We start from the raw sequence: 25,096 nt of genomic DNA, 5'->3' as shown, positions 1-25,096 counted from the left end.
TGGTGAGCTTTACACCACTCCAGCCGACGCTTGGCATTGCGCATGGTGATTTTAGGCTTGTGTGCGGCTGCTCGGCCATGGAAACCCATTTCATGAAGCTCCCGACTAACAGTTCTCGTGCTGACATTGCTTCCAGAGGCACTTTGGAACTCCGTAGTGAGTGTTGCAACCGAGGATAGACGATTTTTACGCGCTTCAGCACTCAGCTGTCCCGTTTTGTGAGCTTGTGTGGCCTACCACTTTGCGGCTGAGCCGTTGTTGCTCCTAGACTTTTCCACTTCACAATAAGAGCACTTAGTTGACCGGGTCAGCTCTAGCAGGGCAGAAATTGTATGAACTGACTTGTTGGAAAGGTGGCATCCTATGATTGTGCCACGTTGAAAGTCACTGAGCTCTTCAGTAAGGCCATTCAACTGCCAATGTTTATCTATGGACATTTACATGGCTGTGTGCTCGATTTTATACACCAATCAGCAACGGGTGTGGCTGAAATAGCCGAATCCACTAATTTGAAGGAGTGTCCACATACTTATGTATATATAGTGTATGTTGTTGATGCTGAACTAGAGGTACACACACAGGAATAGTAATTTAGTAGTAGGCTCCAACACAGCATGTCAGTATGATTATGTGTTATAAGTACAGTATATATTTTAAAATTTACTCACACAAACTTCAAATCGACCTGTAATTGAAATCAAAATTATGCTAGAATGCCTGATTGCACACATCATATGAATCCTCTTCAGGCAGAACCAGATGATGTAAACAGCACATAGATCACTGCAGGTCGTTGATGGTGAGGCTGTGGACGTCCCCTACAACCAACGCCGTTCACCAGTGGTCGACTTGAACAGGTAACTGCGCCCTGAAACTAACAAAAAACATGTTTTCGAATTACTTCTCACATTTTAGGCCTGAAAACATTGGATTAATTCGTATGTTTTGATAAATTCCAGAAGATGATTTGCTTAATATGAATATTGGAACATTTTGAAACCGGTTTGTAAGCACAGCTCTTACCTGGATCTTGTGCCTTCCCATCAAACCTCTGAGAGAACAGAAATGACAAGTTAAATCTCTATTAAGCCTGGACCTCATGCAGACTGTAACCCATAATAGAGTTTTCCATAGGCAATGAACACCTACCATCAGGTCGTCTTGTATGCTGACTTTAGACAGACTTAGAGTGCCATCTAGTGAGGCCTTGGAGAAACACATTCAAAGGTAAACCCATGTTGTTCCACATCATTTATTCTTAGCAGGATGCAATTGGAAACCATTGATCCAAACTTACCTGGTCATTTTCATTGGCTCCATTTTGACTCACTTCTGTGCTCATTTTGCCGATCTCTTCCCTGCTCAGATAACATATTATACAGTACGTTGTGAGTTAGTGGTAAAACGTTTATAATTCACAACTTGGTTCTCTAATGGCACTCACGTCTTATTTGATGTAGGTTCAGGCACGTATTTTAGTCCCCAACCATAGACGCTGCAGGCATAAACATAAAATGCTTATTATGAACTGTTATAATACCTTAACCCCTGCCCGAAAACCCTGCTGCTTCCATGGGAGAGCAGGTCTTGTGAACTCTTCAGTGAGCGGATTAATTGAACAGAGGTCGTGAAGGACCAGAGTTGTGCAACCTTGCTCGACATCATCACTTCAGACTTATTTTTATCTCTTTTATAGAGAGTCTAGAGCGAGAGAGTTGGGCACAGGTGATCAGTGTGTGCGGGGGGTGATCACCGGCTCAGTATGGTCCAGATGAGCAGACTTGTGACTACCAGGAGCAGGACACCGGTAACCGTCACCACGGCAACAAACCAAGGTTCTGGATCCCAGTAGTCTGACATCACAGTGACCACCTGTGGAGGCTTGGCCTAGAGGAGGGACAGCAGAGAGATGATACAGTCTCTTATGGGTCTCCTATTGTAAAAGGTTTTCCTTCATATGCAGTAGCTGTGTTACAGTGGTGTGTACCATGTCTCTACAGGGCTGATCTTACTGTAGTGGTAGTAGTAGGAACAGTAGTGGTCCAGGGAACTACATAGATGTAGGCCACAGTCGCAGTGTGATGCCTGCCATCCGACACAGAAATGGTGACTTCAAACATGGTGCGGTCATAAACCCCATCCACTACGTAGGAGAACACATTTTTGGAGAAGAGACTCAACCCGGTCATCAGAAACCGGTCCACTGCAGCACCTGTCATGAATGAAATCACACATGCTCAGATATGCAAAAAATCTTCAGCTGGGGAATATTAGTGTAAACTGAAACATACACTCAGTTACATAAACACACTGTACCGTTAGCGATGGTAGCTGTTAGTTCGTCGTTGTCTGCATCAGTGCAGCTGAGTGAGAGGATGGGGAGTTTATTAGACAAGGTGGAGAAGATGGTGGACTCATAGGAGATTGGGTCACACACTGGAGCATTATCATTCACATCCTGACAGAGAAGAGAGAGGATGGAATGGAAACACAGTAATCATATTAGTTTTCACAGTTTACATCCAAAGCTATTTAATCTATGGTATTATATGGATAAATGTCTGAAAGTATGTACTCTGTTATACTGTACTAGATAAATGTACAATGGGGCTTTAGCTCTCTGTCCATTCCTCACCTCCACTTGCACAGTGATGTCCACTGTTCTTCTCTTGCGGTTGGTACGGTCCACATCCTGGTCATAATCCTCAGCCTGAGCCCTCACTACATACACCTGCTGCTCCTCAAAGTCCAGCTCTCCGCCCAGATACAGCTCCCCTGGAGAGAGAGAAGGGGCCACTCTACATGTTGGTACATGCAACATATTTATGGATGTTAAATGTTAACTAATAATCTTAAGATGATCCCTGTGTGCTCAGCTGTAGCCTCACCTCCCTCAGGGTCAATAGTGAACATGGCATCTCCTGAAGTGATGGAGTAGCGGATGTTGTCAAAGGGCCAGTCTGTGTCTCTGGCCACCACCGTCCCCACTGCCGTACCAGGCCTGGTGCCCTCTGGGACACTGAAGAACAAAGTCTGAAATGCTGGATCATGTTCATTGACTGGGGTCACACTGACCAGCACACGCACCTGGGCTGGATACAGAGAGAAACTGTGTTATACTGCCATCCTATAACTTTGAAGTAAACTGCCACATACATTAGATGATGGTGTACTGTGTACATGACACACACACACGGAACAACACAAAGTAAACTGACATGTGAGAGGAGGGGTGCCTGTGTCCATAGCCAAGATGGTGGCCTCATACTGGAAGTTATTGGTAGCTATCTCTGCAGAGTCGTAGTCCAGAGTGTTGTTTACCTGGCAGGAAGATTCAGGGCTCAATTCAATCCGTATCGCTGAAGATCGGCTTTATAGCGCGATTGACAATTAAAGGCAGTCGCAGAGACTGCATTCACTGTAACCGCTGCATATGTCGGCTCAATCGGAAAAGACCTTTAAATGTGAACCGCGCTACAATGCAGATATTCTGCGCTACGGATTGAATCGAGCCCTCACTTCAAATGTTATGCATTGTTATGTCATTATCATGGTTACCTGGAGCTGTCCGTCTCTGAGGCGGAATTTGAACAGTGATAATCTGTTCTCGACAAGTGTGAGAGACACACTCTGGTTACTGACGTCAATGTCAACACAGGTCAGTGAGCCCAGACTGCTGCCCACCTCAGTGGTCTCTGACACCTCCAGCCTACAACACAACAGGACACACAGTCTGTGTTCAATCTGGCAAACTGCTGTTCTATTTCCGTTTCCAAAACCATTTACAGAAAGGTGAAATTATCAAACTGTTTAAGTTCAGCTTCTTACATTTCTTAGACTATAAACATCTGTTTTATTTGAGCTAATATGTATAACAATAATTAACCTCACACTGCATAAGCGCCTTATCCCAGACCCAAATGGGACTAATTTCTCTGCACTGATTCAAAGCAGTTCTAAAGTAATTCAGCTAAGACCCAATTATCTCCAACCTCTGTCCAATAATACATATCATCATTCATAATTAGGCTGTAGCCTGATAGGGATAATGATGGTGGGTATGAAGTAGGTCATACAGGCTGGGTGGTCATTCATCTGTAGTGAAGGAGACTGTATAATGATGCTTGTCTTGTCCTAATGACCACCATTAGTCTAACACTATACACCCCTATATCCTCTCTACGCTTCCTCCTCTTGAGTCAGCCTTTGGGGCACTGCAGTCTGCACATGAGTAGGCCCCAGAGTTTCTCCTAACCAAAAAAACTATGGACCCCAGTTATAGGAGTTATGGTCACGTAACATGGTCATAGAAAACTCCTGGCCATAGACATGACCTAATGTAATCTATCAAAAATATACATTAGTAATATAAGGCTGATTTTAGTCAGGTGCCCAGTGATCCAGTGGAGTCATGTTACTTACACAAACACTGAGGGGAAGCAGAAAGGTGGGAACTCATTGACATCCAAAACGTTGACCGTGACAGTGGCGGTAGCAGAGCGTTCCACTGCCACACTGTAGGCTCTGACCAATAGAACACTTTGGGCCAGGGCCCGCTCCGCCTCCAGGTCCAGGTTATAGGCTGTTCTGATGATACCGTCCTCTGATAGGACAAGACAGGAAGAGAGACAGTTCAACACTTTGGGCGCAAATCCTTCACTGTTAGCCGTTTTTTGTAATGTTATCGGTAACTTGATGTATTAATCGACCAAATGACACTGTATAAACTGTACACACTAGATTACTGTATAATGCCCAGTAAAATACCATACATTTGTTTTGCAGCACACTGTAAGACCGTCATGTACTTTCAACAGTAAAATACTGTAAGATGCACCGTAAAATACCGTAAATGTGCTTTACAGTATTAATTATGGTGCACTGTGGGAAAATGTGGGAGGGCAAAGAATCTCTGGCTCATTAACATATTAAGGTTGTAAGAGGCTATATTTGTTGCACCCAGGAATGAGAACGGTGTACCACCACAGAATAAAGTAAAATACTGTATTTTAGGAATTCTACAAACCATGTCCTGAAACTCTACATTAACTAATTACTGCCAGTTATTTACTGTAATTCAGAATATAGTATCATACCGCATTTTTGGAGCGCCAAAAACCTTTTGAACACCAGTGGGTGCATGGTATTGTTGTTTCTCACTGATTAACATATTTTGAGGTGTGCCTTGTAATTGGCTATATTTGTTGCACCCGTTAGTGAGAGTGCTGTACCAATTTAAGTGATATTTGGTAGTAGTTCCCTAACAATTAAATATATGTAGGAAACAGATCATTATGCACTGATGTTGAGGATTTACGCAAAGAAAATTGAGTTTCACGTTGAAATCCCAAATTAGGATTCAGCTATTTATGCATCTCAATGCATAGAGGATATTATAAAAACATTGATTTTCTTCACATATTATTGGTGAGATAAGAATTAGAAAATCCGAACCTCTACCAATCTTGAAATGGGGATAATCTTTCACAAAAGTGTAGAGTACATCAGGGATGGTGAGGTTAGCTCTGACGATAGCTACAATATCCTCGGGTCCTTGGTTCTCAAAGGTGGACACATTCTGGGAAACAAGACTGACAAGAGATCTGGATTAACCAAGCTTTTAACATTTAAATCTGATAAACACAAATCGTATCATAAACCCCAGAAATGAAACCTCTTAGGACTGGGGGTGATAGATAAACATTCAGAAGGCAAGGCATCATTCCATCTCTGCTGAACTCACAGCAGATCCAGGGGAGGGTTGTAGACTTTCAGCACCTTGATCCTGACTGTCCCAGTGCAGTTAGCCCCATGTTTGTCTCTCACAACCACAGACAGCATCAACTCCTGTTCAACAGCATCACACGAGGAGGAAATCATTCTGATAAAACAAACTTCTAAAATCTCTCTTTATACATAAAGGTCAACCATATCACACCCTCACCCTTGGCCCTGTGTGATAATCAAATGGTTGGTTTGAGATGATGCTGCCACCTCCACTGATGTGGAACTGTTCTTTGGAGGTGTTGGGCAGGACCTGACTGATAGAGAACTGCCGCACAAACCAGAACGGGTATCAACACTCGGTCTAAACCTATACTAAATATGATTAGACAATGTATTGGTACAGTAATACAATTGAGATCATAAAGTAATGAGGAGGTAGTGTGTATATTACAGAGAGAGTGTCGTTGCGGTCTGGGTCGGAGGCCAGGACAGTGTAGAGAGTCACAGGAACAGGAAGGTTCTCAGGGACATGAACCTCAGCTCCTGTACACAAACACTCATCAGCCCATCTATTCATTACAACGTCCCTCTTAACAATACACTGACCTTATACCATAGTATAACATCGAAATAGCCACGTAAACAGTGTATAATGTATGTGTAGTGGTTGGGGTGAGGTTGTGTTACCAGGCAGCTGGAACAGAGGTTCACACTGTGGCGTGTTGTTCTCATCCACCACTCTGATATGGAAGGTTTGGTCTACACGGCCTGATGGAGTGACCAGGCCCAGACGAACACTCACCATGCTGGCCTTCTCATAGTCCAGAGAACCGTTCAACACTATCTACACATATACACAATATTAGTTGCAAAACATGTATCTTTACTAATGTCTCATTTGTCCATGTGCAAAACAGAGGTTAGGGTTAGGTGGCTAGGTTTAGGGTTAAGCTGGCGTATGGACATAACCCTAGGGTTATGGTTGGGGGTCAGGGTTGTAGTTGAGGCTAGGGTTAGGGTTGAACTGGTATGTGGACATGAAGCTAGGGTTATGGTTGGGGGTCAGGGTTGTAGTTGAGGCTAGAGTTAGGGTTGAACTGGTATGTGGACATGAAGCTAGGGTTAGGGTTGAACTGGGATGTGGACATGAAGTTAGGGTTGAGACTAGGGTTGTGCCAGGGTGTGGACATGAAGCTTGGGTTAGGTTAGAATGTTACATTTTTTAATGTCTTCATCAGTATAAAAAGCAGATGACAATAAAGATACCTGAGAACTGATATTTGACTAAATTGGCTGTTCCGACCTGGACATTGAAGATCCCAGAGACTTTAGTAGGGTTTACGATGGGCGTCTCAAACACTGCTAACTCTGGGTTGACAGAGAGGATGATGACTGTGGGGAGAAGACTGGAGCTCTGCACCTGAAACTCCACCACCACACTCCTGGGACGGGTGCTCTCCGATACAGACACAGAGGCTGGGAGGTCTATGAACCCTAGAGGGAGCCACAGCACAGCACTGATCTAAATACTAAACAGAACATTCAGAGCTCCTGTCCAAATAAAATAAAATTGTATTTATCACGTGCCGAATACAACTGGTGTAGACTTTACAGTGAAATACTTGCTTATGAACCTTTCCCAACGATGCAGAGTTTAAAAGATAATACAAAGTAAAATAGTAACTTACACAAGGAATAAAATAAGAATGGGTCTATATACAGGGAGTACCAGTACCAGAGTAAACCACTGCACTGAATAGAAATATGTAGTGTAGTAGGGCATGGCTACTGATATACTGGCATATTATACATGGTGTAATCATAGACTGTTAGATGGGGAAAAGAGAAACATTTCAAATGAATGACAGAATGGGGAATACTCTTATAGTTCACCTGGGCTGAGTGTTGTCAGTGGCGGTGGTAGTTCTTATTTATTTTTATTTATTTATTAACCTTAATTTAAATAGGCAAGTCAGTTAAGAACAAATTCTTATTTACAATGACGGCCTACCCCGGCCAAACCCTCTGTCACGATCGTCGAATACAGTGGACCAAGGCGCAGCGTGATGAGTGAACATACTTCTTTTTATTTGAGTCACCACACGAACAAAACAACAAACGATACGAAACATGAAGTCCTACGGTTACACAAACCAAACGGAACAAGATCCCACAACACACTGTGGAAAACAGGCTGCCTAAGTATGGTTCCCAATCAGAGACAACAAGCAACAGCTGATACACGTTGCCTCTGATTGAGAACCACACCGGCCAACATAAAAACAAAAGAACTAGATAATAACCCTAGCACACAAAACACATAGAAACCACACACCCTGGCTCAACATAACAGAGTCCCAGAGCCAGGGCGTGACAGTACCCCCCCCCCCCCCAAAGGCGCGGACTGCGACCGCGCCAAACATAAACCGAACAGGGCCGGGTGGGCATTCCTCCTCGGAGGCGGTTCCAGCTCCGGGCATGACCCCCACTCCCTCTCTAACCCCCCAAAGCGCCCCTGGTCCGGTCTGGCCCTGCTGGCCGGAGCTGGACTGAACACTGGTGGAGCGGATTGCTCTAGCTCCGGAGTGGAGCAGCTGACCGGTGCCGGACCAGGCACCGGTGTAACAGGCACGGGCTGTACCGGACTGACGACGCGCACCACAGGCTTGGTGAGGGGAGCAGGGATGGGCCTGACCCGGCTGACGACGCGCACCATTGGCTTGGTGCGGGGAGCAGGGACAGGCTGAACCGGGCTGACGAAGCGCACCACTGGTTTGGTGCGGGGAGCAGGAACAGGCCGGACCGGGCTGACGACGCGCACCATTGGCTTGGTGCGGGGAGCAGGGACGGGCCGAACCGGGCTGACTAAGCGCACCACTGGCTTGGTGCGGGGAGCAGGGACGGGCCGAACCGGGCTGACGAAGCGCACCACTGGTTTGGTGCGGGGAGCAGGGACGGGCCGAACCGGGCTGACGAAGCGCACCATTGGCTTGGTGCGGGGAGCAGGGACGGGCCGAACCGGGCTGACGAAGCGCACCACAGGCTTGGTGCGAGGGGCAGGAACATGCCGGACCGGGCTGGCGACGCGCACCACAGGCTCGGTGCGAGGGACAGGAACAAGCCGGACCGTACTGGGGACACACACCACTGGCCCTACGCGGGGATCAGGAACGGGCCGGACCGGACTGGCAACACACCCCAGTACCTCTCGCCGTGCCTCTACATTCTCCTTCCCCCTGGTGACCAGTGACTCCCGTAACCTGGCGGCCTCCTTTGCCAACCCGCTGAACCACTCTATCCCGGCCTCCTGCTGCCCCGTCGTCCACGGCGTGAGCCCCCCCCTAAAAAATGTCTGGGCGTCTCTCCTCCCCGTGGGCCAGGCCTCCATGGCTCTCGCCAGACTCTCGCTCCTCTGCTCCAAAGTCCAGCCTCTCTCCTCCTCCCGCGGCTTGACCCAGTCGAGGTTGATATCCTTCAGAGTCACCTCTGGCGTCGGCTCCTGGACACGCTGCTTGGTCCAGTTATGGTGGGATCTTCTGTCACGATCGTCGAATACAGTGGACCAAGGCGCAGATGTGATGAGTGAACATACTTCTTTTTATTTGAGTCACCACACGAACAAAACAACAAACGATACGAAACGTGTAGTCCTACGGTTACACAAACCAAACGGAACAAGATCCCACAACACACTGTTGAAAACAGGCTGCCTAAGTATGGTTCCCAATCAGACACAACAAGCAACAGCTGATACACGTTGCCTCTGATTGAGAAACACACCGGCCAACATAGAAACAAAATAACTAGATAATAACCCTAGCACACAAAACACATAGAAACCACACACCCTGGCTCAACATAACAGAGTCCCAGAGCCAGGGCGTGACACCCTCCCCTAACCCGGACGACGCTGGGCCAATTGTGCGCCACCCTATGGGACTCCCGATCATGGCCAGTTGTGATACAGCCCAGGATTGAACCAGGGTCTGTACTGACGCCTCTAGCATTGAGAACAAATCAAATTTTATTTGTCACATGCGCCGAATACAACAGGTGTAGACCTTAAAGTGAAATGCTTACTTACAAGCCCTTAACCAACAATGCAGTTTTAAGAAAGAATCCCAAAAAAAAGCACAAAAAAATACTATATAAAATAATACGAAATAAAAGTAACAAATAATTGAAGAGCAGCAGTAAAAATAACAATAGCAAGGCTACAGTTGAAGTCTGAAGTTTACATACACTTAGGTTGGAGTCATTAAAACTTGTTTTTCAACCACTCCACATATTTCTTGTTAACAAACTATAGTTTTGGCAAGTCGGTTAGGACATCTACTTTGTGCATGACACAAGTAATTTTTCCAACAATTGTTTACAGACAGATTATTTCACTTATAATTCTCTGTGTTACAATTCCAATGGGTCAAAAGTTTACATTCACTAAGTTGACTGTGCCTTTAAATAGCTTGGAAAATTCCAGGAAATTATGTTCATGGCTTTAGAAGCTTCTGATAGGCTAATTGACATAATTTGAGTCAATTGGAGGTGTACCTGTGGATGTATTTCAAGCTCAGTGCCTCTTTGCTTGACATCATGGGAAAATCTAAAGAAATCAGCCAAGACCTCAGAAAGAAAATGGTAGACCTCCACAAGTCTGGTTCATCCTTGGGAGCAATTTCAAAACGCCTGAAGGTACCACGTTCATCTGTACAAACAATAGTATGTAAGTATAAACACCATGGGACCACGCAGCCGTCATACCGCTCAGGAAGGAGACGCACTCTGTCTCCTAGAGATGAACGTACTTTGGTGCGAAACGTGCAAATCAATCCCAGAACAACAGCAAAGGACCTTGTGAAGATGCTGGAGGAAACAGGTACAAAAGTATCTATATCCACAGTAAAACGAGTCCTATATCGACATAACCTGAAAGGCCGCTCAGCAAGGAAGAAGCCACTGCTCCAAAACCGCCATAAAAAAGCCAGACTACGGTTTGCAACTGCACATGGGGACAAAGATCGTACTTTTTGGAGAAATGTCCTCTGGTCTGATGAAACAAAAATACAACTGTTTGGCCATAATGACCATCGTTATGTTTGGAGGAAAAAGTGGGGGCTTGCAACCCGAACAACACCATCCCAACCATGAAGCACCATGCTATGGGGGTGATTTGCTGCAGGAGGGACTGGTGCACTTCACAAAATAGATGGCATCATGAGGAAGGAAAATTATGTGGATATATTGAAGCAACATCTCAAGACATCAGTCAGGAAGTTATAGCTTGGTCGCAAATGGGTCTTCCAAATGGACAATGACCCCAAGCATACTTCCAAAGTTATGGCTAAAAGACAACAAAGTCAATGTATTGGAGTGGCCATCACAAAGCCGTGACCTCCCTCCTATAGAACATTTGTGGACAGAACTGAAAAAGCGTGTGCGAGAAAGGAGGCCTACAAACCTGACTCAGTTACACCAGCTCTGTCAGGAGGAATGGGCCAAAATTCACCCAACTTATTGTGGGAAGCTTGTGGAAGGCTACCTGAAATGTTTGACCCAAGTTAAAGAATTAAAAGGCAATGCTACCAAATACTAATTTAGTGTATGTTAACTTCTGACCCACTGGGAATGTGATGAAAGAAATAAAAGCTTAGATGTTCAGGAGTCTTATGGCTTGGGGGTAGAAGCTGTTTAGAAGCCTCTTGGACCTAGACTTGGCGCTCCAGTACCGCTTTCCGTGCAGTAGCAGAGAGTACAGTCTATTACTAGGGTGGCTGGAGTCTTTGACAATTTTTAGGGCCTTCCTCTGACACCGCCTAGTATAGAGGTCCTGGATGGCAGGAAGCTTGGCCCCAGTGATGTACTCGGCCGTACGCACTACCCTCTGTAATGCCTTGCGGTCGGAGGCCGAGCAGTTGCCATACCAGGCAGTGATGCAACCAGTCAGGATGCTCTCAGTGGTGCAGCTCTGGAACCTTTTGAGGATCTGAGGACCCATTCCAAATCATTTCAGTCTCCTTAGGGGGAATAGGTTTTGTCGTGCCCTCTTCACGACTGTCTTGGTGTGTTTGGACCATGTTAGTTTGTTGGTGACGTGGACACCAAGGAACTTGAAGCTCTCAATGTGCTCCACTACAGCCCCGCCGATGAGAATGGGGGCGTGCTCGGTCCTCTTCTTTTTCCTGTAGTCCACAATCATCTCCTTTGTCTTGATCACGTTGAGGGAGAGGTTGTTGTCCTGGCAATGCACGGCCAGGTCTCTGACCTCCTCCCTATAGGCTATCTCGTCGTTGTCGGTGATCAGGCCTACCACTGTTGTGTCATTGGCAAACTTAATGATGGTGTTGGAGTCATGCCTGGCCATGCAGTCATGACTGAACAGGGAGTACTGAAGCGGACTGAGCACGCACCCCTGAGGGGCCCCTGTGTTGAGGATCAGCGTGGCAGATGTGTTGTTACCTACCCTTACCACCTGGGGGCGGCCCGTCAGGAAGTCCAGGATCCAGTTGCAGAGGGAGGTGTTTAGTCCCAGGGTCCTTAGCTTAGTGATGAGCTTTGAGGGCACTATGGTGTTGAACGCTGAGCTGCAGTCAATGAATAGCATTCTCACATAGGTGTTTATTTTGTCCAGGTGTGAAAGGGCAGCGTGGAGTGCAATAGAGATTGCATCATCTGTGGATCTGTTGGGGTGGTATGCAAATTGGAGTGGGTCTAGGGTTTCTGGGATAATGGTGTTGATGTGAGCCATGACCAGCCTTTCAAAGCACTTCATGGCTACAGATGTGAGTGCTACGGGTCGGTAGTCATTTAGGCAGGTTACCTTAGTGTTCTTGGGCACAGGGACTATGGTGGTCTGCTTGAAACATGTTGGTATTACAGACTCAGACAGGGAGAGGTTGAAAATGTCAGTGAAGACACATGCCAGTTGGTCAGCGCATGCTCGGAGTACACGTCCTGGTAATCCGTCTGGCCCTGCGGCCTTTTGAATGTTGACCTGTTTAAAGGTCTTACTCACATCGGCTACGGAGAGCGTGATCACACAGTCGTCCGGAACAGCTGATGCTCTCATGCATGTTTCAGTGTTACTTGCCTCGAAGCGAGCATAGAAGTAATTTAGCTCATCTGGTAGGCTCGTGTCACTGGGCAGTTCGTGGCTGTGCTTCCCTTTGTAGTCTGTAATAGTTTGCAAGCCCTGCCACATCCGACGAGCGGCGGAGCCGGTGTAGTACGATTTGATCTTATTCTTGTATTGACACTTTGCCTGTTTGATGGTTCGTCAGAGGGCATAGCGGGATTTCTTATAAGCTTCCGGGTTAGAGTCCCTTTCCTTGAAAGCGGCAGCTCTACCATTTAGCTCAGTGGGGATGTTGCCTGTAATCCATGGCTTCTGGTTGGGGTATGTACGTACAGTCACTGTGGGGACGACGTCATCGATGCACTTATTGATGAAGCCAGTGACTGATGTGGTGTACTCCTCAATGCCATCGGAAGAATCCCGGAGCATATTCCAGTCTGTGCTAGCAAAACAGTCCTGTAGCTTAGCATCACTTCATCTGATCACTTTTTTACTGACCGAGTCACTGGTGCTTCCTTCTTTAGTTTTTGCTTGTAAGCCGGAATCAGGACGATAAAATTATGGTCAGATTTGCCAAATGGAGGGCGAGAGAGAGCTTTGTATGCATCTCTGTGTGTGGAGTAAAGGTGGTCTAGAGTTTTTTTTCTCCCTCTGGTTGCACATTTAACATGCTGGTAGAAATGAGGTAAAACAGATTGAAGTTTCCCTGCATTAAAGTCCCCGGCCACTAGGAGCGCCGCCTCTGGATGAGCGGTTTCCTGTTTGCTTATGGCCGTATACAGTTAATTGAGTGCGGTCTTAGTGCCAGCATCGGTTTGTGGTGGTAAATAGACAGCTACGAAGAATATAGATGAAAACTCTCTTGGTAGATAGTGTGGTCTACAGCTTATTATGAGATACTTTACCTCAGGCGAGCTAAACCTCGAGACTTCCTTAGATATCGTACACCAGCTGTTGTTTATAAATATACATAGACCGCCACCCCTTTTCTTACCAGAGGCTGCCATTCTATCCTGCTGATACAGTGTATAACCCGCCAGCTGTATGTTATTCATGTTTCGTTCAGCTATGACTCAATGAAACATAAGATATTAAAGTTTTTAATGTCCCGTTGGAAGGATATTCGTGCCTGTAGTTCGTCCACTTTATTATCAAGCTAGCAGTGGAAGGACCTTGGGCGGCAGTTAACCCTAAGATTTGACGAGACCCTACGAGACCCGACGAGATTTGACGAGATTTGACGTGACTTCCGTCTCGCTTCCGCATTGTCTCCGTACTGCTGTGCTGTTTGTTGCTACTTGGCTACCTGCCAAACTATTCACGTTTTACTTTTAATAAACGTTTAATCAATCTTTGTGTTCAACAAATTTACCAACTTTTTAGTTTTGTCCTCACTCATCTTTTTTCGTTAAACTTTTTCACCCCGGACGTTTATCCCGAGACAGAAGAGTCATTTTCCTGTGCGTTTTAGCTGCCAACTTTACGTTATTTTCCTTTTTTCCATCGCAACTTTTTTCCCTTATTCAACTTTTTCACTCCGGACGCTTTATCTGGACATGGTTCATCAACATCTTCAACAGCCGAAGCTAAGTAGTAACATTAACATGATGTCTTCTAATTGCAGTCGCTGTACTCATAATATACAGGAGAACGATCGCCTTACGGCGAAAATAGCTGTGCTACAAGCCCAGCTTCAGACGCAATCGTTAGGCAAGGGTAATCTCAGTGTAGGAAAGGAAGAAACAGCGTCTGTGCCACCAGTAAGTACAGACAGTAACGTTAGTATAAATCCCCCCGCACAGTCCCTGCAGCCGGACAACTTTCTCATGGCTTCTGGAGGGAAATACTGTTGGAATGCTCAACCGGTGTCGCTCATTCAGCCGACAGAAACCTTCAACCGGTTTTCCCCATTATGTAGCGAGTCGGAGTCTGAGTCTGAGTCTTCTCTAGTCTCTACTCCTCCCGTTACGGGGTCTGAGACGCCGAAGGCTCCCACCATTAGCTCTGACAAATTGAAAACCCTAGTCATTGGCGACTCCATTACCCGCAGTATTAGACTTAAAACGAATCACCCAGCGATCATACACTGTTTACCAGGGGGCAGGGCTACCGACGTTAAGGCTAATCTAAAGATGGTGCTGGCTAAAGCTAAAACTGGCGAGTGTAGAGAGTATAGAGATATTGTTATCCACGTCGGCACCAACGATGTTAGGATGAAACAGTCAGAGGTCACCAAGTGCAACATAGCTTCAGCTTGTAAATCAGCTAGAAAGATGTGTCGGCATCGAGTAATTGTCTCTGGCCCCCTCCCAGTTAGGGGAAGTGACGAGCTCTACAGCAGAGTCTCAGCACTTAATCGCTGGTTGAAAACTGTTTTCTGCCCCTCCCAAAAGATAACATTTGTGGATAATTGGCCCTCTTTCTGGGACTCACCCACAAACAGGACCAAGCCTGACCTGCTGAGGAGTGACGGACTCCATCCTAGCTGGAGGGGTGCTCTCCTCTTATCTACCAACATAGATAGGGCTCTAACTCCTCTAGCCCCAAAGTGAAATAGGGTGCAGGCCAGGCAGCAGGCTGTTAGCCAACCTGCCAGCTTAGTGGAGTCTGCCAATAGCACAGTCAGTGTAGTCAGCTCAGCCATACCCATTGAGACTGTGTCTGTGCCTCGACCTAGGTTGGGCAAAACTAAACATGGCGGTGTTCACCCTAGCAATCTTATTAGGATAAAGACCTCCTCCATTCCTGCCATTATTGAAAGAGATCGTGATACCTCACATCTCAAAATAGGGTTACTTAATGTTAGATCCCTCACTTCAAAGGCAGTCATAGTCAATGAACTAATCACTGATCATAATCTCGATGTGATTGGCCTGACTGAAACATGGCTTAAGCCTGATGAATTTGCTGTGTTAAATGAGGCCTCACCTCCTGGTTACACTAGTGACCATATTCCCCGTGCATCCCGCAAAGGCGGAGGTGTTGCTAACATTTACGATAGCAAATTTCAATTTACAAAAAAAAAAATGGCGTTTTCATCTTTTGAGCTTCTAGTCATGAAATCTATGCAGCCTACTCAATCACTTTTTATAGCTACTGTTTACAGGCCTCCTGGGCCATATACAGCGTTCCTCTCTGAGTTTCCTGAATTCCTATCAGACCTTGTAGTCATAGCAGATCATATTCTAATTTTTGGTGATTTTAATATTCACATGGAGAAGTCCACAGACCCACTCCAAAAGTCTTTCGGAGCCATTATCGACTCAGTGGGTTTTGTCCAACATGTCTCTGGACCTACTCACTGCCACAGTCATACTCTGGACCTAGTTTTGTCCCATGGAATAAATGTTGTAGATCTTAATGTTTTTCCACAAAATCCTGGACTATCGGACCACCATTTTATTACATTTGCAATCGCAACAAATAATCTGCTCAGACCCCAACCAAGGAGCATCAAAAGTCGTGCTATAAATTCTCAAACAACACAAAAATTCATTGATGCCCTTCCAGACTCCTTCTGCCTACCCAAGGACGTCAGAGGACAAAAACCAGTTAACCACTTAACTGAGGAACTCAATTTAACCTTGCGCAATACCCTGGATGCAGTTGCACCCCTAAAAACGAAAAACATTTGTCATAAGAAACTAGCTCCCTGGTATACAGAAAATACCCGAGCTTTGAAGCAAGCTTCCAGGAAATTGGAACGGAAATGGCGCCACACCAAACTGGAAGTCTTCCGACTAGCTTGGAAAGACAGTACCGTGCAGTACCGAAGAGCCCTCACTGCTGCTCGATCATCCTACTTTTCCAACTTAATTGAGGAAAATAAGAACAATCCAAAATTTCTTTTTGATACTGTTGCAAAGCTAACTAAAAAGCAGCATTCCCCAAGAGAGGATGGCTTTCACTTCAGCAGTGATAAATTCATGAACTTCTTTGAGGAAAAGATCATGACCATTAGAAAGCAAATTACGGACTCCTCTTTGAATCTGCGTATTCCTCCAGGGCTTAGCTGTCCTGGATCTGCACAGCTCTGCGAGGGCCTGGGATCGGGAGAGACACTTAAGTGTTTTAGTACTATATCTCTTGACACAATGATGAAAATAATCATGGCCTCTAAACCTTCAAGCTGCATACTGGATCCTATTCCTACTAAACTGCTGAAGGAGCTGCTTCCTGTGCTTGGCCCTCCTATGTTGAACATAATAAACAGCTCTCTATCCACCGGATGTGTACCAAACTCACTAAAAGTGGCAGTGATAAAGCCTCTCTTGAAAAAGCCAAACCTTGACCCGGAAAATATAAAAAACTATCGGCCTATATCGAATCTTCCATTCCTCTCAAAAATTTTAGAAAAAGCTGTTGCGCAGCAACTCACTGCCTTTCTGAAGACAAACAATGTATACGAAATGCTTCAGTCTGGTTTTAGACCCCATCATAGCACTGAGACTGCACTTGTGAAGGTGGTAAATGACCTTTTAATGGCGTCAGACCGAGGCTCTGCATCTGTCCTCGTGCTACTAGACCTTAGTGCTGCCTTTGACACCATCGATCACCACATTCTTTTGGAGAGACTGGAAACCCAAATTGGTCTACACGGAGAAGTTCTGGCCTGGTTTAGATCCTACCTGTCGGAAAGATATCAGTTTGTCTCTGTGAATGGTCTGTCCTCCGACAAATCAACTGTACATTTCGGTGTTCCTCAAGGTTCCGTTTTAGGACCACTATTGTTTTCACTATATATTTTACCTCTTGGGGATGTTATTCGAAAACATAATGTTAACTTTCACTGCTATGCGGATGACACACAGCTGTACATTTCAATGAAACATGGTGAAGCCCCAAAATTGCCCTCGCTAGAAGCCTGTGTTTCAGACATAAGGAAGTGGATGGCTGAAAACTTTTTACTTTTAAACTCGGACAAAACAGAGATGCTTGTTCTAGGTCCCAAGAAACAAAGAGATCTTCTGTTAAATCTGACAATTCATCTAGATGGTTGTAAAGTCGTCTCAAATAAAACTGTGAAGGACCTCGGTGTTACTCTTGACCCTGATCTCTCTTTTGACGAACATATCAAGACTGTTTCAAGGACAGCTTTTTTCCATCTACGTAACATTGCAAAAATCAGAAATTTTCTGTCCAAAAATGATGCAGAAAAATTAATCCATGCATTTGTTACTTCTAGGTTAGACTACTGCAATGCTCTATTTTCCGGCTACCCGGATAAAGCACTAAATAAACTTCAGTTAGTGCTAAATACGGCTGCTAGAATCCTGACTAGAACCAAGAAATTTGATCATATTACTCCAGTGCTAGCTTCCCTACACTGGCTTCCTGTTAAGGCAAGGGCTGATTTCAAGGTTTTACTGTTAACCTATAAAGCGTTACATGGGCTTGCTCCTACCTATCTTTCCGAGTTGGTCCTGCCGTACATACCAATACGTACGCTACGGTCACAAGACGCAGGCCTCCTAATTGTCCCTAGAATTTCTAAGCAAACAGCGGGAGGCAGGGCTTTCTCCTATAGATCTCCATTTTTATGGAACAGTCTGCCTACCCATGTGAGAGACGCAGACTCGGTCTCAACCTTTAAGTCTTTACTGAAGACTTATCTCTTCAGTAGGTCATATGATTGAGTGTAGTCTGGCCCAGGAGTGTGAAGGTGAACGGAAAGGCTGGAGCAACGAACAGCCCTTGCTGTCTCTGCCGGGCCGGTTCCCCTCTCCACTGGGGTTCTCTGCCTCTAACCCTGTTGCAGGGGCTGAGTCACTGGCTTGCTGGTGCTCTTTCATGCCGTCCCTGGGAGGGGTGCGTCACTTGAGTGGGTTGAGTTACTGACGTGATCTTCCTGTCTGGGTTGGCGCCCCCCCCTTGGTTTGTGCTGTGGTGGAGACCTCTGTGGGCTATACTCGGCCTTGTCTCAGGATTGTAAGTTGGTGGTTGGGGATATCCCTCTAGTGGTGCGGGGGCTGTGCTTTGGCGGAGTGGGTGGGGTTATATCCTTCCTGTTTGGCCCTGTCCGGGGGTTTCTTCGGATGGGGCCACAGTGTCTCCGGACCGCTCCTGTATCAGCCTCCTATATTTATGCTGCAGTAGTTTATGTGTCGGGGGGCTGGGGTTAGTTGGTTATACCTGGAGTACTTCTCCTGTCTTATCCAGTGTCCTGTGTGAATTTAAGTATGCTCTCTCTAATTCTCTCGTTCTCTCTTTCTCTCTGAGAACCTGAGCCCTAGGACCATACGTCAGGACTACCGGGCATGATGACACCTTGCTGTCCCCAGTCCGCCTGGCCTTGCTGCTATTCCAGTTTCAACTGTTCTGCCTGCGGCTACGAAACCCCTACCTGTCCCAGACCTGCTGTTTTCAACTCTTTAATGATCGGCTATGAAAAGCCAACTGAGAGACCTGAGCCCTAGGACCATACGTCGGGACTACCGGCCGTGGTGACTCCTTGCTGTCCCCAGTCCGCCTGGCCTTGCTGCTATTCCAGTTTCAACTGTTCTGCCTGCGGTTATGGAACCCCTACCTGTCCCAGACCTGCTGTTTTCAACTCTTAATGATCGGCTATGAAAAGCCAACTGAGATTTATTCCTGATTATTATTTGACCATGCTTGTCACTTATGAACATTTTTGAACATCTTGGCATGGTTCTGTTATAATCTCCACCCGGCACAGCCAGAAGAGGACTGGCCACCCCTCATAGCCTGGTTCCTCTCTAGGTTTCTTCCTAGGCTTTCGCCTTTCTAGGGAGTTTTTCCTAGCCACCGTGCTTCTACACCTGCATTACTAGCTGTTTGGGGTTTTAGGCTGGGTTTCTGTACAGCACTTCGAGATATTAGCTGATGTAAGAAGGGCTATATAAAATAAAATTGATTGATTGATTGATTGTAAATTGGCCAATAGTATCGATGGCAAAGTGTCACGAACGTTGAGAGACGGGTCGGACCAAGGTGCAGCGTGAAAAGCGTACATGTTTATTTAACTAAATAAACATACAACAAAACAAGAAACAACGTAACGTGAAGTCCTCCGGCTATACACATACAAGCCTAATACGGAACAAGATCCCACAACTAAGGTAGGCAAACAGGCTACTTAAGTATGATCCCCAATCAGAGACAACGAGCGACAGCTGTCTCTGATTGGGAATCACACCCGGCCAAACATAGAAACAACACTTCTAGATCCTAAACATAGAAATTCTAACATAGATCCTCACGCCCTGACCAAACCAACTAAAAACAACCAGCCTCTCAAGGCCAGGGCGTGACAGTACCCCCCCTCCCCCAAAGGTGCGTACTCCGGCCGCACCAACCTGACTCTTTAGGGGAGGGTCCGGGTGGTCATTCAGCTTCGGAGGCGGCTCCGGCTCCGGGCGTGACGACCTCTCCCTCTCTGCCTCCCCGTTGCGCCCCTGGTCTGGTCTGGACCTCAGCGCAATGCCTCCCCTCTCCTTCCTCCCGCGATGCACCAAGCCCTGTCTGGACCCTGGTGTGGGAGACCCCGAACCTGGAGAGTGGCTGACGTCTGGGCCTGGATCGGCAATCCTCCCGCGATGCACTAAGCCCTGTCTGGACCCTGGTGTGGGAGACCCCGAACCTGGAGAGGGGCTGACGTCTGGGCCTGGATCGGCAATCCCCCCACGATGCACCAAGCCCTGTCTGGACCCTGGTGTGGGAGGCCCCGAACCTGGAGAGGGGCTGACTTCTGGGTCTGAAGTGGAGTCGCTGACCGGAGCTGAACTGGACCCCGGTGGAGCGGACTGCTCTGGCTCCGGGGTGGATCCGCTGACCGGAGCTGGACTAGGGCACCGGTGGAGCGGACTGCTCTGGCTCCGGAGTGGAGCCGCTGACCAGAGCTGGACTGGACCCCGGTGGAGCGGATTGCTCTGGCTCCGGAGTGGAGCCGCTGACCGGAGCTGGACTGGACCCCGGTGGAGCGGATTGCTCTGGCTCCGGAGTGGAGCCGCTGACCGGAGCTGTACTGGACCCCGGTGGAGCGGAATGCTCTGACTCCGGAATGGAGCCGCTGACCGGAGCTGGACTGGGTGGAGCGGACTGCTCTGGCTCCGGAGTGGAGCAGCTGACCGTTGCTGGACCAGGCACCGGTGGAACAAGCCGGGCCGGACTGGGGACACATGCACCACAGGTCTGGTGCGAGGAGCAGGAACGGGCCGGGCCGGACTGGGGACACACGCACCATAGGTCTGGTGCGAGGAGCAGGAACGGGCCGGGCCGGACTGGGGACACGCACCACTGGTCTAGTGCGAGGAGCAGGAACGGGCCGGACTGGAGACATGCGCCACAGGTCTGTTGCGAGGAGCAGGAACGGGCCGGGCTGGACTGGGAACACGCACCACAGGTCTGGTGCGAGGAGCAGGGACGGGCCGGGCCAGACTGGGAACACGCACCACAGGTCTGGTGCGAGGAGCAGGTACGGGGCGTACCGGGCTGGCGACAGGCACCACTGTTTTGGTGCGAGGAGCTGGCACGGGCCATACTGGACTGGATACACACACCACTGGTTTGGTGCGGGGAGCAGGTACGGGGCGTACCGGGCTGGATACATGCACCACAGGTCTGGTGCGGGGAGCAGGTATGGGGCGTACTGGACTGGCGACACGCACCACTGGTTTGGTGCGAGGAGCAGGGACGGGCCGTACTGGACTTGGAACACGCACCACTAGTTTGGTGCAGGGAGCAGGCACGGGCCGTACTGGACTGGTGAGGCGCACTGGTGACACAGTGCGTAGAACCGGTGCAGGATATACTGGACCTTGAAGGCGCACTGGAGACCAGGAGCAATGAGCCGGCACAACCCGTCCTGTCTGGATGCCCACTTTCGCACGAGCGAAAGTGTGGCGCTGGCACAGGACGCACTGGGTTGTGAATGCGCACTGGCGACACAGTGCGTATCTCTGCATACCTAGGTTCTTCTATGAACACACACTCCTTCTGTTGCCTGACCAGCTCCTCTCTCCTTGCCTCCACTACTTCCTTCTCCCTTTGAGCCTCCTGTAGCGCCTCCCTCTGAAAGGATAACTCCTGCTCCCTCTGACCTAACAGCCCCCGTAACGTGGTGGCCTCCTTTCTCAGACAGCTCCAGTCCTTCTCTCTCTCTCGCCAAAACTCCTTCAGTGAGGACTCCTCCAGAAGCCCCCACGAGTTAGGGAACAGAAACTCATCGTCGTCGTCATCCTCCGACTCCTCAGAGTAAAACTGTTCCCATTCCTGTTCCCATGGTCGTAGGGACTCCAACTGGAACCCCACCGGGTGCAGTGGTCGGGGCTCTTCTCTCTCGATCCCCGACCACCCCTCTAGCCCCCCCCCCAAAAAAATTGGGGGTTGCTTCTAGTGCTTCCTCAGCAGTTGTTCCCGTTGGCGTTGTCATTGATCCTCTCTTGCCAGTGCCTGTACCTTCGCTCAGGGTCCTTTCCAAGTGAGTATCTCCTCCCATGACCACCATTTGCCCACCTGTGACAAAGCTATTCGCTCCGCCTCGGCACGCTGTTGGTCCTTTTGTGGTGGGATCTTCTGTCACGAACGTTGAGAGACGGGTCGGACCAAGGTGCAGCGTGAAAAGCGTACATGTATATTTAACTAAATAAACATACAACAAAACAAGAAACAACGTAACATGAAGTCCTCCGGCTATACACATACAAGCCTAATACGGAACAAGATCCCACAACTAAGGTAGGCAAACAGGCTACTTAAGTATGATCCCCAATCAGAGAACTAGCGACAGCTGTCTCTGATTGGGAATCACACCCGGCCAAACATAGAAACAACATTTCTAGATCCTAAACATAGAAATTCTAACATAGATCCTCACGCCCTGACCAAACCAACTATAAACAACCAGCCTCTCAAGGTCAGGGCGTGACACAAAGGCAGATTAGCCACTCGTCGCTGGCTCCTTACCAAGCACCCCGATCTCCTTCCGCGATATCTCATTTTCTTTCTACTGCGAATGACAGGGATGAGTGCCCTGTCGGGTGTCTGGAGCAAATCCCACTCGTCCGACTCATTAAAGAAAAATGATTAGCCCAGTTCAAGGTGAGTAATCACTGTTCTGATGTCCAGAAGCTGTTTTCGGTCATAAGAGACAGTAGCAGCAACATAATGTACAAAATAAGTTACAAACAATGCGAAAAAACACACAAAATAGCACGGTTGGTTAAGAGTCCATAAAACGGCAGTGCCTTAGACTGTTGCGCCACTCGGGAGGAAGGGAGAAAGAGTGAGAGAGGGGGATTAATCAATTATATGAATGATATTAGAAATACAAGATGAGTGGCTTTAGCGCAGCACAGCAGTGCACTGGGGAGCACTGCAGACATACAGCTAGACATAAACTCCTTAACTGTAGGTAGGAAACAACATCACCACTTCGCCGATCCTCAACACTGGGGCCCCACAAGGGTGCATGCTCAGCCCCCTCCTGTACTCCCTGTTCACCCATGACTGTGTGGCCAAGCACGCCTCCAACTCAATCATCAAGTTTGCAGACGACACAACAGTAGTAGGCTTGATTACCAACAATGACGAGACAGCCTACAGGGAGGAGGTGAGGGCTCTGGGAGTGTGGTGCCAGGAAAATAACCTCTCACTCAACGTGAACAAAACAAAGGAGATGATCGTGGACTTCAGGAAACAGCAAAGGGTGCACCCCCATATCCACATCGACGGGACCCCAGTGGAGAAGGTGGAAAGCTTCAAGTTCCTTGGTGTACACATCACTAACAAACTTAAATGGTCCACCCATGCAGACAGTGTGGTGAAGAAGGCGCAACAGAGCCTCTTCAACCTCAGGAGGCTGAAGAAATGTGGCTTGGCACCTAAAACCCTCACAAACTTTTACAGATGCACAATTGAGAGCATCCTGTCGGGCTGTATCACCGCCTGGTACGGCAACTGCACCGCCCGCAACCGCAGGGCTCTAGAGAGGGTGGTGTGGTCTGCCGAACGCATTACCGGGGGCAAACTACCCGCCCTCCAGGACACCTACAGCACCCGATGTCACAGGAAGGCCAAAAAGATCATCAAGGACATCAACCACCCGAGCCACTGCCTGTTCACCCCGTTATCATCCAGAAGGCGGGGTCAGTACAGATGCATCAAAGCTGGGACTGAGAGAATGAAAAACAGCTTCTGTCTCAAGGCCATCAGACTGTTAAATAGCCATCACTAGCACACTAGAGGCTGCTGCTGCCTATTCAAATCACTGGCCACTTTAAGAAATGGAACACTTTAATAATGTTTACATATCTTGCATTACTCATCTCATATGTATATACTGTATTCTATAATATTCTACTGTATCTTAGTCCATGCCGCTCTGTCATTGCTTGTCCATATATGTATATATTCTTAAATTCCATTCCTTACTTAGATTTGTGTGTATTGGGTATATGTTGTGAAATTGTTAGATATTACTTGTTAGATATTACTGCAATGTCAGAGCTAGAAGCACAAGCATTTCGCTTCACCCACAATAACATCTGCTAAACACGTGTATGTGACAAATACAATTTGATTTGATTTGAGTTGACAGCAGACACAGGTAACTCACCAGTCGCTATGGAAACTTGTGCTCCTTAAGACAATGAACAGCACAGAATAAGTTAAATTAATAAGAGCATTTGAAGAGTATCTCATCAGACTTTTGACTTCACAAAATTGTACAGCTGTGGCAGTATAAAATCAGGTTTCTCCACTACATATGCAAATAGTCTCAACTTGTTCGGAAGTCCTATTTTCAATTGATTATAAAGAAACTTGGGCTTTTAGTTATAATGTCCATCTACAGCTTGTCTATCGGAGTAGATTCATGAAGACACATTTTCACGAGCACGAGTACCCATTCATCGATACGTCCAACTGAAAGATGTATGTTATAGACAGATCTTAATGAACTCACCGGTCAAAATGTGAAGCTGTAAAAAAGATGGTAGGAGCAGGAGACAGAGGAGATTGTAGACACCCATAGTTGGAGGTTAAGGCTGACTGGGAAAGCTGATTATCTGGACTGTGTAGAACTGGGCAGACCTAGTAGAGCTAGTATGGCTGTATGTTCTGTGTTCCTCAGCCCTGGTTACCAAACAAACACCCCTCCTCAGACGTAAAGTACATGACCACATCAGCTCTGCCTGGTCTTGACACATTTATGATCCTAAAGTCAATATGAACTGATAACATGTTGTATTATCTAGGTCATATTAACAGGAACAGAACAGAGACTGGGCAACACATGAAAATGCCATAGCAATACGTGTATACTGACTGACACATTAG

At 47.3% G+C, this 25,096-nt stretch overlaps 1 protein-coding gene across 1 annotated transcript; it reads right to left on the bottom strand.

Moving 5' to 3' along the window:
- Window positions 1-818: 818 nt before the first annotated feature.
- Window positions 819-24,789, bottom strand: LOC311138687 (cadherin-related family member 4-like; the record flags this gene model as incomplete). Its single annotated transcript, XM_084173475.1, has 20 exons — window positions 819-874; window positions 1,024-1,051; window positions 1,150-1,206; window positions 1,298-1,358; window positions 1,445-1,495; window positions 1,754-1,887; window positions 2,013-2,212; window positions 2,317-2,458; window positions 2,636-2,775; window positions 2,889-3,092; window positions 3,219-3,321; window positions 3,559-3,709; window positions 4,423-4,603; window positions 5,455-5,591; window positions 5,744-5,847; window positions 5,945-6,052; window positions 6,179-6,270; window positions 6,415-6,571; window positions 7,031-7,244; window positions 24,719-24,789. 20 exons carry the CDS (start codon window positions 24,787-24,789, stop codon window positions 819-821), a joined length of 2,391 nt encoding a protein of 796 aa, XP_084029601.1.
- Window positions 24,790-25,096: the final 307 nt, after the last annotated feature.

This window comes from Coregonus lavaretus (genome assembly GCF_964263955.1).
Source record: "Coregonus lavaretus genome assembly, chromosome: 12".
Taxonomy (NCBI): Eukaryota; Metazoa; Chordata; class Actinopteri; order Salmoniformes; family Salmonidae; genus Coregonus; species Coregonus lavaretus.
The sequence above is the reverse complement of the archived record's forward strand: the minus strand, read 5'-3'. Positions and strand labels throughout refer to the sequence as shown.